Raw genomic sequence first — 13,140 nt, forward strand, 5'->3', positions numbered from 1 at the left:
TTACAGAGCTTATAGAAATGTCAGTGATATGGACAAAATCCAGCTGAGGTCAGTAAAGCAAGTACTAATTTCTGCTCATATAAGATAAAGAATAGGCTGTTCCACTGACATGCCAATTATCCAGTAATTCTGCTAATAGTTATGAAAGAATACCTCTAAGTTTAGGGGCCAAATCCTTCTTTCCACTCCACAGGACTTGAGTTAAGCACCAGTATCTGACCCTTTTGCTGTGTGGAGTAAATGAAGAGCTCAAAGGTTCTTGCTTAGCAGACAAATCCCCAAATAACTGCTACACTCAAGACTCTGTAATATGTGGTGAAAGCATCATTAAAATTTCATACTGGGTCTAACATGCATTTTATATATTTTATTGCATTTTACATGGTTTCTTCCATTTCACTTGGAGATGAGTCTAAACTGAAACTGCTTAGTGCCTATAACTTCGCAAATGCATTCTCCTAAGGTGGGAGCTATGTATGATTATTAAACTATTTTTACTCTTATTTTTGGTACAGGGGACCCAAGCATGCTTCTACTTGAATTCTGGTAATCTGGAACCCTGTGGAGCCCCTTGTTTTAAATCTCTCTGCCCAAGGGGCTAGCACAGAACAGTCTCTATCCTCCTCTATTTTTCTGCCCCAAACTCTCAAGCATATTTATAGGGAGAGGGAAGACAATGGTGGAATTATTCTCTGCTGCCAAAGTTGTTAATGTTTGGAGGTAGCGCAGCTGAAGACCTGCTGGAGACTCCACCAGCACCATAGAGGCCTGCTTGAGAGCTTTAGAAGCATTCATTTCTCCCTCTGCTGCCACAACCTGCAAAGTAAGAGAAATGGAAATGGCACTGTGATCCTGTCCATAGTGGGGAAAATCCACCTTTACAGTCAGGAGAAAACAAACAGGCATTTGGATGCCCAGGACAAGGATACAGGAGCTTGGGGTAGACATCGCTGTGGGCCTCACCTTAGCTCTTGCCTCTTGAGCAGCCTCTGCTTTGGCTGCCATTGTCCTCTGCATGGCCACGGGAATCCTGACATCTTTAATCTCCACTCGGGCCACTTTGATTCCCCACTGCTCCGTGGCACTGTCGAGGATAGCCTCGGGGACAAACACACAACCCACTGTGAGGAGCACAGTGATGGCAGAGAGAAAACCACACGATGTACCCTGATGCCTGGACAGAAGGAACGTCCGCGTACAAACCTGCACAACAGAAAGACGGAGTCCTCCAGGGGCACTAACACCCAACGCGGTGTGCGTACGGCGGGTACTGCAACCTTATTAAACTCTTGCTGATCAACACTGGTGTCTCCTGCGCGGCTTCTCTACTGCCTCCTAAATTACGATCCCCATCCAATATTTAGGTGGGCACTTACCAAACTTCTTCCTTTTACAAAGTAATACTACAGCAATCTCCTAAAATGGCACGATGCTCTAAAAATTTGTAAAAGCACACTAGGGGTGAAAGACACAGCACAGCCCTGCAGCACTGGCATGGTCTTCTGTGCTCAGGCTCCTGGGTGCTGCTGCAACCCACATCAGCATCCCACCCCTGCTCTGCCCACTGCTGCTGCCCTGGCTGGGGAGGGGTACCATCTCTCTTCGATTTGACTATGCCTCTTCGCTGACTGAAAAGAGTAAATCAGGTCCTGGTTTTCTTATCTGCTCCCTCCTTGGCTGCCAAATTAAAAAAGAAAAAAAAAAAAAACCAACAAAAAAACCAGATGGCACTTTAAAGCATAAAACAACTTGCTTCTGTTCTCTTAGCTGTTGTGACAGGAGATACAGCCCCTGCCTTGATTTAATCTCAATCAAGGGTCTGCTCAAGATAGAGCTTCCCCTGAGCAGCAGACTTCTTTCTCGCTGCTTGCAGCAGCCCCTGTGTAAAGACTAAACTGATTTACTCAACTCACTGGAAAATTTCAGAATCTTCATTGTTTTTTGACAGGAAATAACTCTTCTACAAGAATATGGGGAAATAGCTTTAGAATAGCTCTTTCTGACTCTAAGAGATATATAATTGAAAAAAAACATAAAGGAAAATTTTGCTATCGTTGAAGAAAGAAGGAAAGATTATTTCTAATTTACTACTCCACAGAACACATCTCCATGCTTGTCAGTGAATTTTGAGAGCCAGAGTTACCTGGATACTGTGTGCAATCTCCTCCCGACCTGCCAGGAGCTGAGACAAGCTCTGCGTACCCAGAATGTTTCTCAGGGTTGTCTGTGCCAAGAGGAAAGTAGCCAAGTGAACATCAGTGACGTTAGCGACGGCGCTGACAGCACTGTGGATCCTGTAGTACACCACCCCATCGACTTGGGTAGTAACGGCATCTTTTGTGAGAATCTGCATTGCAGAAATGTGCAGAACTAGAGAAGGATCCAATAACACACTCTTTGCCAAAGAAAGGAATTTTTTTTCCCCTTAGTGAGGAAAAGGCCCTGATAATTCAAGGCAACTAAAAATTTCGTTTGGTTTCCTTGTTATTCCCCTGAGAAATAACTTCAAGGAAGTTATCCTGCATCACCAATAGTTTAAACCAGGGCAAAATGTTGTACCCAGCCTTTAGACATCTGTTTCAACAGCAAGTGAATCTCCTAATCTTCATGAATGTCTTCGCCATACTAAATCATGGTTATCTCCTTCCTTTCTGGTACAAAGGGCCATTACTGGACTGGAAGGTCTGTGTTACTTCCCCTAAACAATGTATTTGTAAGAAACACCAGCAAATTAAAACAGAAGTGAAAAGCAAAGTGCAAGAAATTGTGAGAAGAACCTCTGAATAATATTTAAGTGTTCATAGAGGAGTGGTATCATCTTTGGTCAGACAAGTCCCCTGTGCCTCAGCAGGCCGTTGGCCTCAGCAACGCACTGATGATGCTCCACTGTCTCTTCCTTCCTCAGCACCTTTTGCCTGTGAGCCAGTGCTTCATAGAAGCCCTGCCAACAGCTGCAGAAGCCTTGCCAAAAACTGCTAAGCCTCAAACAGCACAAGTACTGCAAACGTCTTCCTTCCAGCCTCCCGTTTTGCAGGAGCCATTTTTCATTCCACCACATGCACCCCTCAAACGTGTGCTCTGAGAAAAGGCTCTTTGCGATTATGGAAAGATAATGGTCCAAGAAACAGCTCATGAGGAACACAACAGGCAATTCAAGGGGCCAAAGGGGTCCTGGGGCCATTCCATCCCCCTCTGCTCTTCTCTTTACATAAGAAAAGAGACAGCAGTGCCAACTCCACCAGCAGAAGCATTGTACCACAGTGGGGCTGGGGCCACACGGAGCCAAAACGTTTCCAGAAGGACAGGAATCACTCAGCAACTGATTCTTCAGACTAAATTCTTCGGTCAATGTTTGTCAGTAAAATCCTAATGATACGCCTCTCCATTCCTGCTTGGATCTGAGTTTTGTGGATGATTGTCTGCTAATTCCTTTTAATTTAAGGAGATTTGTTATCCCAATGTAATTTGCCTTTTAAGAAAAACGTAGGGTGTGCATACATTCAAGCAGTGACTACAACATCACTGAGGGCTTTTTTGAATGGTGAGCTGCATGTCAGATCCAATTTTATTAGGACATTCTATTCTGGAGGTCTTAACACTAGTCTGTTGCTTCATTTCCATGTGTGGAACAACAATACAATTGGGAATTTTTTAGCCTCACCTCTCTTGTCCTCTCTGACTCCCATTTGCAGTTCTACCCCCCTCCCTTAACTTTCATCTCACAGTTCTGAACATCAGCAAGAGGAGTTTGCTTGGCCTGCAACGATGCATATGTGGGTTTTCATAAGTAGAAGAAGTTTTGTAAGCCATTTGGAAATCAGAAGGTACAGCAAATAAGCTCAATTCCATACAGTAGCTCACAACTGCAAGACTATAAAGCACTTGCATTATTTTTGATTGTGCCAATCAGCTCTATGCTTTATTTCTGTTTTAGGTGGCTGCTAGAGAATAGTTACCTCTTGTGGAGGAATCTTACAGGTAACAGTTCTGAGATCAACCTTGATAAATGTATCTGCACATGGAAGTACGAGGATCAAACCTGAAAAATAAAAATGATTAGATGAAACGCTTGTTTCTGAAAGCCAAGTCTAGAGGTAGGTATCCTGTACAAAGCAAACAGATGGAAATATCCACAGGGTGGGGAACAACTCCACCTAATTACTACAGCTGTCCTTACTGCTAGAGGAGCTGCCAACAACTAGGTTTTGCATTTTCAAATAATGGAGAGGAATACAGATATCTGCAAATAACGTGAATTTATCAGAGCTTAATGGCCTAGGGCTCTGGACTGGGAATGGGCAGATTGCAGTTCTGGTCTCAAATCTGCCATGAGACTTTCAACAAAAACTCCTTCCATTACTTTATTTAGTTTCCCCTCCTTAGGTCGTAAACCATTTACGGTACAATATGTGTGTCCCCAGGAAAGACAGCACCTGCATTCCTGCATCACCTGTAGGCCTCCATAGTAGGAATGTTGTCCTAAGATCTGACCCATCCTGTGAAGGAGTCCCCACTCTCCCTTTACTAGAGAGGAGGACTTGACATAACTATCTTTCTAATCTCAGCACCTTGCTTCGGTGCCCAGAGCCACGCAGAAGAGCTCTGCACTTGCCCTAGCTGCTCCTTGGACAACATGCCTATTATTCAAGAGGAAAGACAGCATCCGGGCAGGACTTTTTCCTCTTATTTCAACTTCCAGTTTGCCCAGTTTCATTGCACAGAGGTGGTAACTGCGCCAATGCAAATGCCTCATGTTGTTGGGCTTAGTTTGTATTTCTGATTTCTAACCTGGTCCTAGGTGACTGTAACAGGCTGTATAGATGCAGAGTGTCCCTGCCCTGACACATTTACCATTTTCAGAGCAGAAGACAGCAAAAGAGCTGGCAGCAATGAGCAGTGTTGGAAGTGAGGTATAGGGAGAGAGGCCACAGTCACCCAAAAAAGTCTGCAGCAGAGCTGAAGACTGCATTTAAACCTCCCCGGTCCTCTGTCACTGCAGCATGAACTCAACCTTCCGTTGTCCAACCTACTCAACAGCAAAGCCGTACCTGGTATGAAGGCTCTCAACCTTCCGTGTTGTGCTGTGACAGGGGAGTGGCTTTATTTTCCCATCAGAAAAATAAACACCCCCGCCCTGTGCTATGAAGAAGGGTTTCACGGACCTTTGCAATTCTCTATGAGGTTAGAGTGGATCGTAATAAAATAAAAACAGTGCATCTCAACAGAATAAAATTGCATGCATTCACCTGGTCCCTTTGCCTTCTTAGACAGTATACGTCCCAGTCGAAATACAACAGCACGTTCATATTCTCTGATAACCTAGGAAAATATTTTAAATTTATAATTTTACAAATAACCCTATTCCTTTTCCTATTCCTAGGAATATTCCTATTCCTGCTTTCCAGACTGATTTTTTAAATCTTTGTCATTTGCATTAAGTGAGAAAAAAAAGTACAAATAATATAGGAACGAACAAAGCTGCAAGTCACTAGGTATTTTATGTCTTTTCCTCACCTCATCCTTTGCTGGGAAAACACAGATACCCTGCAAATAGGTTACAAACCGGACCAAATATGAAAGAATTGCCACTGATCTAATGCGGCTACCCACAACTCTCTCAACATCAGTGCTACGCTCAGAGGAGCTGTAGGAAAAGTATCACTCACCTCAGACAATCTAGCTAACTACTTCAGTCAGTGTATCAGGACAAGGCCTGGTGTTCGGGGCAATCACCCCTAAAGATTGATTTAAATTAATCCTATATCGTAATCATATATCGTATCATATAATCATGTATCATAATCATCACTCATGCCTTGAAGGGACTGTGGGTTTAGGTTGTATAGTTCCCCAATGCAGGGACCTCCTTCTTTTTTCATCAGTACCCATGCCAATCACTATTGCTGGCAGCATCAAATATGAGTTCTTCAGAAAAGTATATTTATCCTCACAGTGTTGCTGTAAAGCAGGGGAGCTTAACTGATGAGGGAAGCTGAGATTGGAAGAAATTAAATGAGTAAGTTGTGGTGATAGAGAAAGTCAGTGGAAGAACATGGACCTCTTGGTCCCAGACCACATCTTCTCCACAAGCCCTTATAATTCCCAAAAAGTGAATTTAAAGTGCCTTGTTTTAACAAAACCAATAAATCAATAAAGTAATAACGATGATCATAGACCATTCTTTATGTGCCTCAAATGCCACTAGCTTACCTTGATACACGCCCAGATGGAAATAGGAAAGGAAATCAGCACCAGGAGGAAAGAAAGAGAAACCAGGATCCAGCCACAGACACCAATTCCTTCCCGCCTGTCAGCTATAAAAAAAAATAAGGAAGAAAATCAGCAAATGCAAATTTTGAAAAGAGTTATCTGAGGGATGTAGATCTAGCCCAGTGCAATCATGAGGGACTGCAAAGTCAATAGAGATTTGTTCCCTCCTACCTCCCTCCCATCGCTCACGGGAAGCTGTAAAACACCTCACCAAACATCCAACCCTATGTTCCTTCTGCCCCAAAGGTGAAAAGGTTCAGAAAGTACATTTTGCAACAGGAAAGAAAGAGGAAAAATTAGAGAAAAAAGAGGAAAAATTTAAAAATATTGCCAAAGATGGGGCCTGTGAAGGAGAAATAAATAACTGGGTGGAGTATGCATGGAAATGCAGTGAACCGCAGCTGGGGCAAAAGATTTAGTTTGTATGAAACAGGTAATAAGGAAAATGAGGGGAATTCCTGCTGTCTTTAGATGAAAGTTTTGAAGAATATTGACGGACCGGTTCATCCACTGGACCAGAAGCTTCAAAATCAGCACTTGTCAAAATCCACACCCATGCATTTTGAGCAGTTCTCTCACTGCATTCAGCTCTTCTCATCCCAAAATTTCATTATAATGAGATTTCATTATAATGAAATCAAAATATATCAAAATAATTTCATTATTATTATTATTTGCCTGAAGGGAAGGCAGTGGTGAGTTGTTGTTCAAGTATGAAAAGTTTGGGAGGCTCTTTGTAAGGGAAAGATGAGCAAGGAGCAGCTGGTCTTTGAAGGGCAGCTGGAGGTCCTCACAGAACAGGCACAGAAGAGGCCAAGGAGGAAACACGCCAGCCCTGACACCAGGACAGAGTGCTGCAAGGTCAACTGAATTTTGCTAAACGCAGAAATGCCTTGGATCAGGAGAGTCACGAGAAAAGCAGAAGCATGAGGGATGCAGGCTGGGATAGCCCTAAGGCCAGCCCAGCTGCCAGGTTTGGGCCAGAAGAGGATCTTTGCAGGCATGAGCATAAGGAGACGGGAATGAACACCACAGCCTGCATTTCCCAATGCAATGGGAAGAGGCAGGAGAGCGCGATGAAGGCTCAGAGGTCTCCTCAGAGAACCTCCCCCACACTGACGCAAAGATGCAGCGTGTTTTGGATATGTTACCGGAAAGGCACAGGGTAGCACTGGGAATTTCTGACATCAAAGAAAATTCATATGCAGATAGAAACTGATAAATATAGAAGAAAACAATGCATTGTACACGTTGTGAGAAAAAAATAACCTTGTCACAACAGTGAAGCAGCGTGAGGCTACCTGATCTGTAAGGTACAACCTACCAGACCAGCGGAGCGGGACCAACAGGTTTGTCAGAAAACCCCCAGCAGCCCTGGAGGAGGAGGAGACACAACACAGCCCTCCTGCAGCTCCTTCTGCTCGTGGGTTCCTCTGTGCGTGGCTGGACTGCACCTGCGAGCCATGGTAACTGCAAACCTGGGTGTTACCACCAAGCCCTTTGCTGCTTGCAGTGTTGCCCATCCTCCTTCTGAGGTCCCCGCTGCAGATTTAAGCGCTCACATAAATATGTTTGTGTCCAAGAGGGTCAAGTTTCAGGCCTCCCTTGGACTGTTTGCCCCGAGAGCTGGGCACAGAACTGCTGCACCGGGAGCCCGGCTTTCCTCCCGGCCCTTTCCAACTAACAGTAGTTTGAAATCCCTGGTTGTTTAATGAGGTGTCATCAGCCATGCTGCAATCAGTGGTAGGAAAGATTTGAGGAGCTCCCCTGAGTAAATTACCATGCAAACCTTAAGGCCATGTGTTTGAAGACAGGACTTTTATGATCTAATGTGAAAATCTTTAATGCTTTCACTGCTGGTTGTTTGCCATAGAGTGTTCTTCACATTACAGTAGTGGTGCCCGGGGACAGGACAAGAGGTAACAGGCACAAACTTGAACACAGGAAGTTCCATCTCAACATGAGGAGGAACTTCTTTACTTTGCAGGTGGCAGAGCCCTGGAACAGGCTGCCCAGAGAGGTGGTGGAGTCTCCATCTCTGGAGACATTCAAACCCCACCTGGATGCGTTCCTGTGCAACCTGCTCTAGGTGACCCTGCTCTGGCAGGGGGGTTGGACTAGATGATCTCCAGAGGCCCCTTCCAACCCTCCTGTTCTGTGATTGTGTCAGGCTGCAAGAGGTAGATTAAGTACCAGCAGTCAAGCATGTTTTAATCAGCAAAAAGAGATCAAGGAAACTCGTGGGATGGGCATCATTCATAATTCTTTATCTGAAGCTTCGGGAAATTAATCATGAAGGGATGCTTTGTTCAGCAGAACTCACCATTTTGCACTCTCTTTATTTCACCTAAGTGATTAGTTTACAGAAAAACTTCTGAAGATCTTTTTCTCCAGTGTCAAACTTGGTCATGAAGAACCTCCTCAAAAGCAATTTTGGACTGTAACATCATCCACCTGAGACGATTGTGAAGATACCTGGTAGGAATGACACAATCCACTGACAGGGAAGAACAGCAGAGAACAAATGCCCACACCTGCAGACTGATATTTGAGCAGCTGGGAAGAGGTAGGTCAAGATATCACTTATCACAGCGATGGACAAGAAGCACACATCCAAAACTTGACAAAGTACAAGTGAATCCTTCTCCATGAAAACTGTCCTAGAGATCCTGTTGCCAACGTAGATTCCAATGAGAAAAGCAGGATATGACAGTATGCCTTCTTAACAGTGAATCTAGAGCTAGCTCCACAAAAACCACCACAAATGTTCTCTGATTACCCTGAAGTTCCAAACCATTTAATCACAAGACAAATGGAAGACTCTAGAAAAACATAATAGTGAAGAATAAGGATCAGTCACAACCCAACATGTCAGTGACCTGGTTTTTGCCATGCCTGTATATGGACTCCAATAATTGTAGCCACCAAAACCCCCCTCTTGGGTCTGCAGTCCAGAGAAAACCAAAAGCTGCAATACACTGCAAAATGTGAGAGCTCATCAATCAGCAGTTGTGGAGAAGGTTCAGGACACTTTGTTTTCTCTTGATACATGCATCATGGTACATCACGAACACACTTGATACAAAAGATCGTGATGTGGGTGTCAAACTTGAAAAGCAAATGAAAAGCTCACGTCCAAGTTGTCTTGTCAAGAATATAAAGATCTGCGGGCAAAAATCTCCTGAGTCTCCTACAGCAATAAAGAGAGATGGAGTAGCCTCAGCCTTTTGTAAACACTATGCACTGTCCTGCTTTCTACAAGCACCCAAATCAATCCCGCCAAGACTCACGCTTGTCCCACCGCACTACCCACACTAATGGCCAGACACAACGGTGAAAACAGCACACATGGCTCGGAACAAGCTTGTTTTGGCATCAGTTCCCTGGCTTGAAGAGAGCACCAGGTGCTCGCCACACACGTCCAAGCACATCAAGTGTCCTTTTGGGACTGAAAAATTCTTCTGCCTTCCCTAACTAACTCATATTTTCCCCTTTGCACCCCATCCCTACACAGAGAAGCCTATCAGTAGCTGAATTGGCCGTGTTAGTCTGTTCGCCCCTGGGGTCGTTCTGGCGGAAGGCAGATGCTGACGCGTGCTGGCGGGGCAGGATGAGGTAATTTGCTCTGTCACCCACAGTGACACAGTCTGAATTTGCAACTCCAGCCTATGTGGGAGACTTACGATGAATGCCTGGGTTCAAATGTACTTTGGATGTTTGGTTAATTTTGCTCCTTTTTATTATTGAGAAAAAGACACACACACACACACAAAAAGCAAAGCTTACCAATCAGATGCTCCGTCTTGTTTTTCTTGGGCGTCTCTCTCTGGGGATCCATCCCGTTTGGGGGAGCTCTGGTCCCCTCACAGACGAGACAGCCGCATACCTTGAAGCTGAACAGTGCTCACGCAAAGCGCTGAGGAGAGAAGAAGGGTGAGAGAGGAGAAATCCCCACTCGTAGCAGACCCCTCTGGGAGTCAGTTACCCTGGTGAGAGGGGGATGTTTACAAAAACAAAGTCTTGTGGATCAGGGTTGTCTCTGATGTAACTCCATGGTCTTCTGTGGCCGTCTTCTGGCTGAGGAAGTACTTGGCCCAGATGGTTTTACACCCCATAAAATACAAGATGGAAATTATTTCTATGCATCCGTAATACCTGTCACCAGAGAGAAAAAAACAGAACAAGACAAGACAGAAAGAAAAGATAGCTTAAGTCCCATGAGGAGCGGCTGAGGGAGATGGGGTTGTTTATCCTGGAGAAAGACCTGAGAGGAGGTTGTAGAGAGGTGGGGGTTGGTCTCTTCTCCCAAGTCACAAGCGATAGGACAAGAGGAAATAGCATCAAGTTGCACCAGGGGAGGTTTAGGTTGGATATTAGGAAAAATTTCTTCATCAAAAGGGTTATCAAGCATTGGAACAGGCTGCCCAGGGGAAGTCGCTGAGTCGCCATTCCTGGAGGTATCTAAAACACTTGTAGATGTGGCACCTGGGGACATGGTTCAGTGATGGTTTTGGCAGTGTTAGGTTTACAGCTGGACTCAATGATCTTAAAGGTTTCTTCCAACCTAAATGATTCTGTGATTCTATAGAGCCAGAGGGTGAGGGTGCAGACTGAGTACTGCTCCTCTGCTGTACACCTCTTGATATCATGGGGCTCAGCTACCGTTCATATCTCAAACACTAGCAACAGAAATAATCCTCCAGGGGAGGTCCCTGTGCTGTGCAGAATAGCTCATCTTGATGCTTAAAATTTTCCCCCAAATAAGAAAATTCTTCACAAAGCACTTTTTAATCTTGACAATCGAACCAAGCATAGCATTTCAGACGAGGCCTTTTCTGAAGGCTGCAGCAGCAGGGAGCGGCCTTCTCAAAGGACGCAAATCTGCTGCTTGTTATTTGAGAAAAAAATGAGAGGTGGCTTTTCATATGGAATTTATGAGTTTGACATATAGCTGCATTAATTACATGGCTGTTTTCTGTGGGCATCCATCACCTGGAGTATCTTTGTGAAGCTCTAGTTCCAGCTTCATTTCACTTACGTCTTCATCCCTGCCAGAAATCACATTGGTCCCAGATGGGTCACTCAAAGCTGATGGCTCCCCGGAGAATCCTTTTGCAGCCTCACAGAGAGGAAGCTACACCATTGAATGGATGCTTTAAATCACAGTGAAAACCATAAGCACAAGCAGCTTGCGAAACTGGGATTGACACGCTTATTGCAATGCCCTCCCAAATATGTGGTAATATCCATCTGAAGTCATTTGCAGCGTTTTCCTAATTATTTGGCTTCTCATGCTGAGATGTAAGATCAAACCTGTTCAGGGCAGATGCCTAATAGTAGGGCAGCAAGGGTGAACAGTCACAAGAAAAACGTGCTTTAATTATTTCAGAAGCAAAAACATAATATGCAAAAATACCCCAACATTTTTTTTTCATTTTGGATCAATTGTTTTATTGAAAATAACTTTATTCCAAGCCATTTAAATGCCATAATCTACACAGCTACTTACACCATCAGATAGATGATCAAAACATATTAATCACAGAATCACAGAATCTTCATGGTTAGAAAGGACCCTTAAAATCATTGAGTCCAACCAAACAACCTACAATCTCTGCCACTAGAGCATGCCCTGAAGGGCCACATCTAGACGTTTCTTAAATACCTCTAGCGATGGTGACTCAACCACCTCCCTGGGCAGGCTGTTCCAGTGCCTGACCACTCTTGCAGTAAAGTAATTCTTCCTAATATCTAATCTAAACCTCCCCTGCTGCAGCTTCAGACCATTTCCTCTAGTCCTGTCATTATTCACCTGGGAGAAGAGGCCAACACCCACCTCTCTCCAACCTCCTTTCAGGTAGTTGTAGAGGGCAATGAGGTCTCCCCTCAGCCTCCTCTTCTCCAAGCTAAACACGCCCAGCTCCCTCAGCCTCTCCTCATATGACCTGGTCTCCAGACCCCTCACCAGCCTGGTAGCTCTCCTCTGGACACGCTCCAGCACTTCAATGTCCCTCTTGTACAGAGGGGCCCAGAACTGAACACAGGACTCGAGGTGAGGCCTCCCCAGTGCCGAGTACAGAGGCACCATCACTTCCCTGCTCCTGCTGGCCACGCTATTCCTGATACAAGCCAGAATGCCATTGGCCTTCTTGGCCACCTGGGCACACTGCTGGCTCATGTTAAGCTGGCCGGCCACCAGCACCCCCAGGTCCTTTTCTGCTGGGCAGCTTTCCAGCCACTCTTCCCCAAGCCTGTAGCGTTGCTTGGGGTTGTTGTGACCGAAATGCAGGACCCGGCACTTGGCCTTATTAAACCTCATAGAGTTGGCCTTGGCCCATTGATCCAGCCTGTCCAGGTCCCTCTGCAGAGCCTTCCTACCCTCAAGCAGATCAACACTCCCACCTGGTTTGGTGTCATCTGCAAACTTACTGAGGGTGCACTCAATCCCCTCATCCAGATCATTGATAAAGTTATTAAACAAAACCGGCCCCAAAACTGAGCCCTGAGGGACACCACTGGTGACCGGCCGCCAAGAGGATTTCACCCCATTAATCACAACTCTCTGGGCACGGCCATCCAGCCAGTTTTTAACCCAGCGAAGACTACACTTGTCTATGCCATGATTTGCCAGCTTCTCCAGGAGAATGCTGTGGGGGACGGTGTCAAAAGCCTTACCAAAGTCCAGATAGACAACGTCCACAGCCTTCCCCGCATCCAGAAGGCGGGTCACATGGTCATAGAAAGAGATCAGGTTTGTTAAGCAGGACCTGCCTTTCCTAAACCCATGCTGGCTGGCCCTGATCCCTTGGCTGCCCTGCACTTGCCGTGGGAGCTCACTCAAGATGATCCTCTCCATGATCTTTCCCGGTA

The 13,140-nt window shown here is 45.2% G+C and overlaps 1 protein-coding gene across 1 annotated transcript; it reads right to left on the reverse strand.

Moving 5' to 3' along the window:
* Positions 1-176: 176 nt before the first annotated feature.
* On the reverse strand, positions 177-10,510 carry STOML3 (stomatin like 3). Its single transcript, XM_054221982.1, has 7 exons — positions 10,057-10,510; positions 6,211-6,314; positions 5,247-5,319; positions 3,957-4,039; positions 2,144-2,347; positions 964-1,098; positions 177-816 (listed from the first exon to the last, which is right to left on the reverse strand). The coding sequence occupies exons 1-7, from the start codon at positions 10,106-10,108 to the stop codon at positions 616-618; spliced, it is 852 nt and encodes a 283-aa protein (XP_054077957.1). The 5' UTR covers positions 10,109-10,510; the 3' UTR covers positions 177-615.
* Positions 10,511-13,140: the final 2,630 nt, after the last annotated feature.

This window comes from Rissa tridactyla, chromosome 1 (assembly GCF_028500815.1).
Source record: "Rissa tridactyla isolate bRisTri1 chromosome 1, bRisTri1.patW.cur.20221130, whole genome shotgun sequence".
Taxonomy (NCBI): domain Eukaryota; kingdom Metazoa; phylum Chordata; class Aves; order Charadriiformes; family Laridae; genus Rissa; species Rissa tridactyla.

Coding starts and splice junctions, on each gene's coding strand:
- STOML3 (XM_054221982.1), bottom strand. CDS start 10,108: ATGGATCCCCAGAGAGAGACGCCCAAGAAAAACAAGACGGAGCATCTG. Junction 4,040..5,246: donor TAAGAAGGCAAAGGGACCAG/GTGAATGCATGC, acceptor TTTATTTTTCAG/GTTTGATCCTCGTACTTCCA. Junction 2,348..3,956: donor GTAAGATTCCTCCACAAGAG/GTAACTATTCTC, acceptor TCTGCAATGCAG/ATTCTCACAAAAGATGCCGT.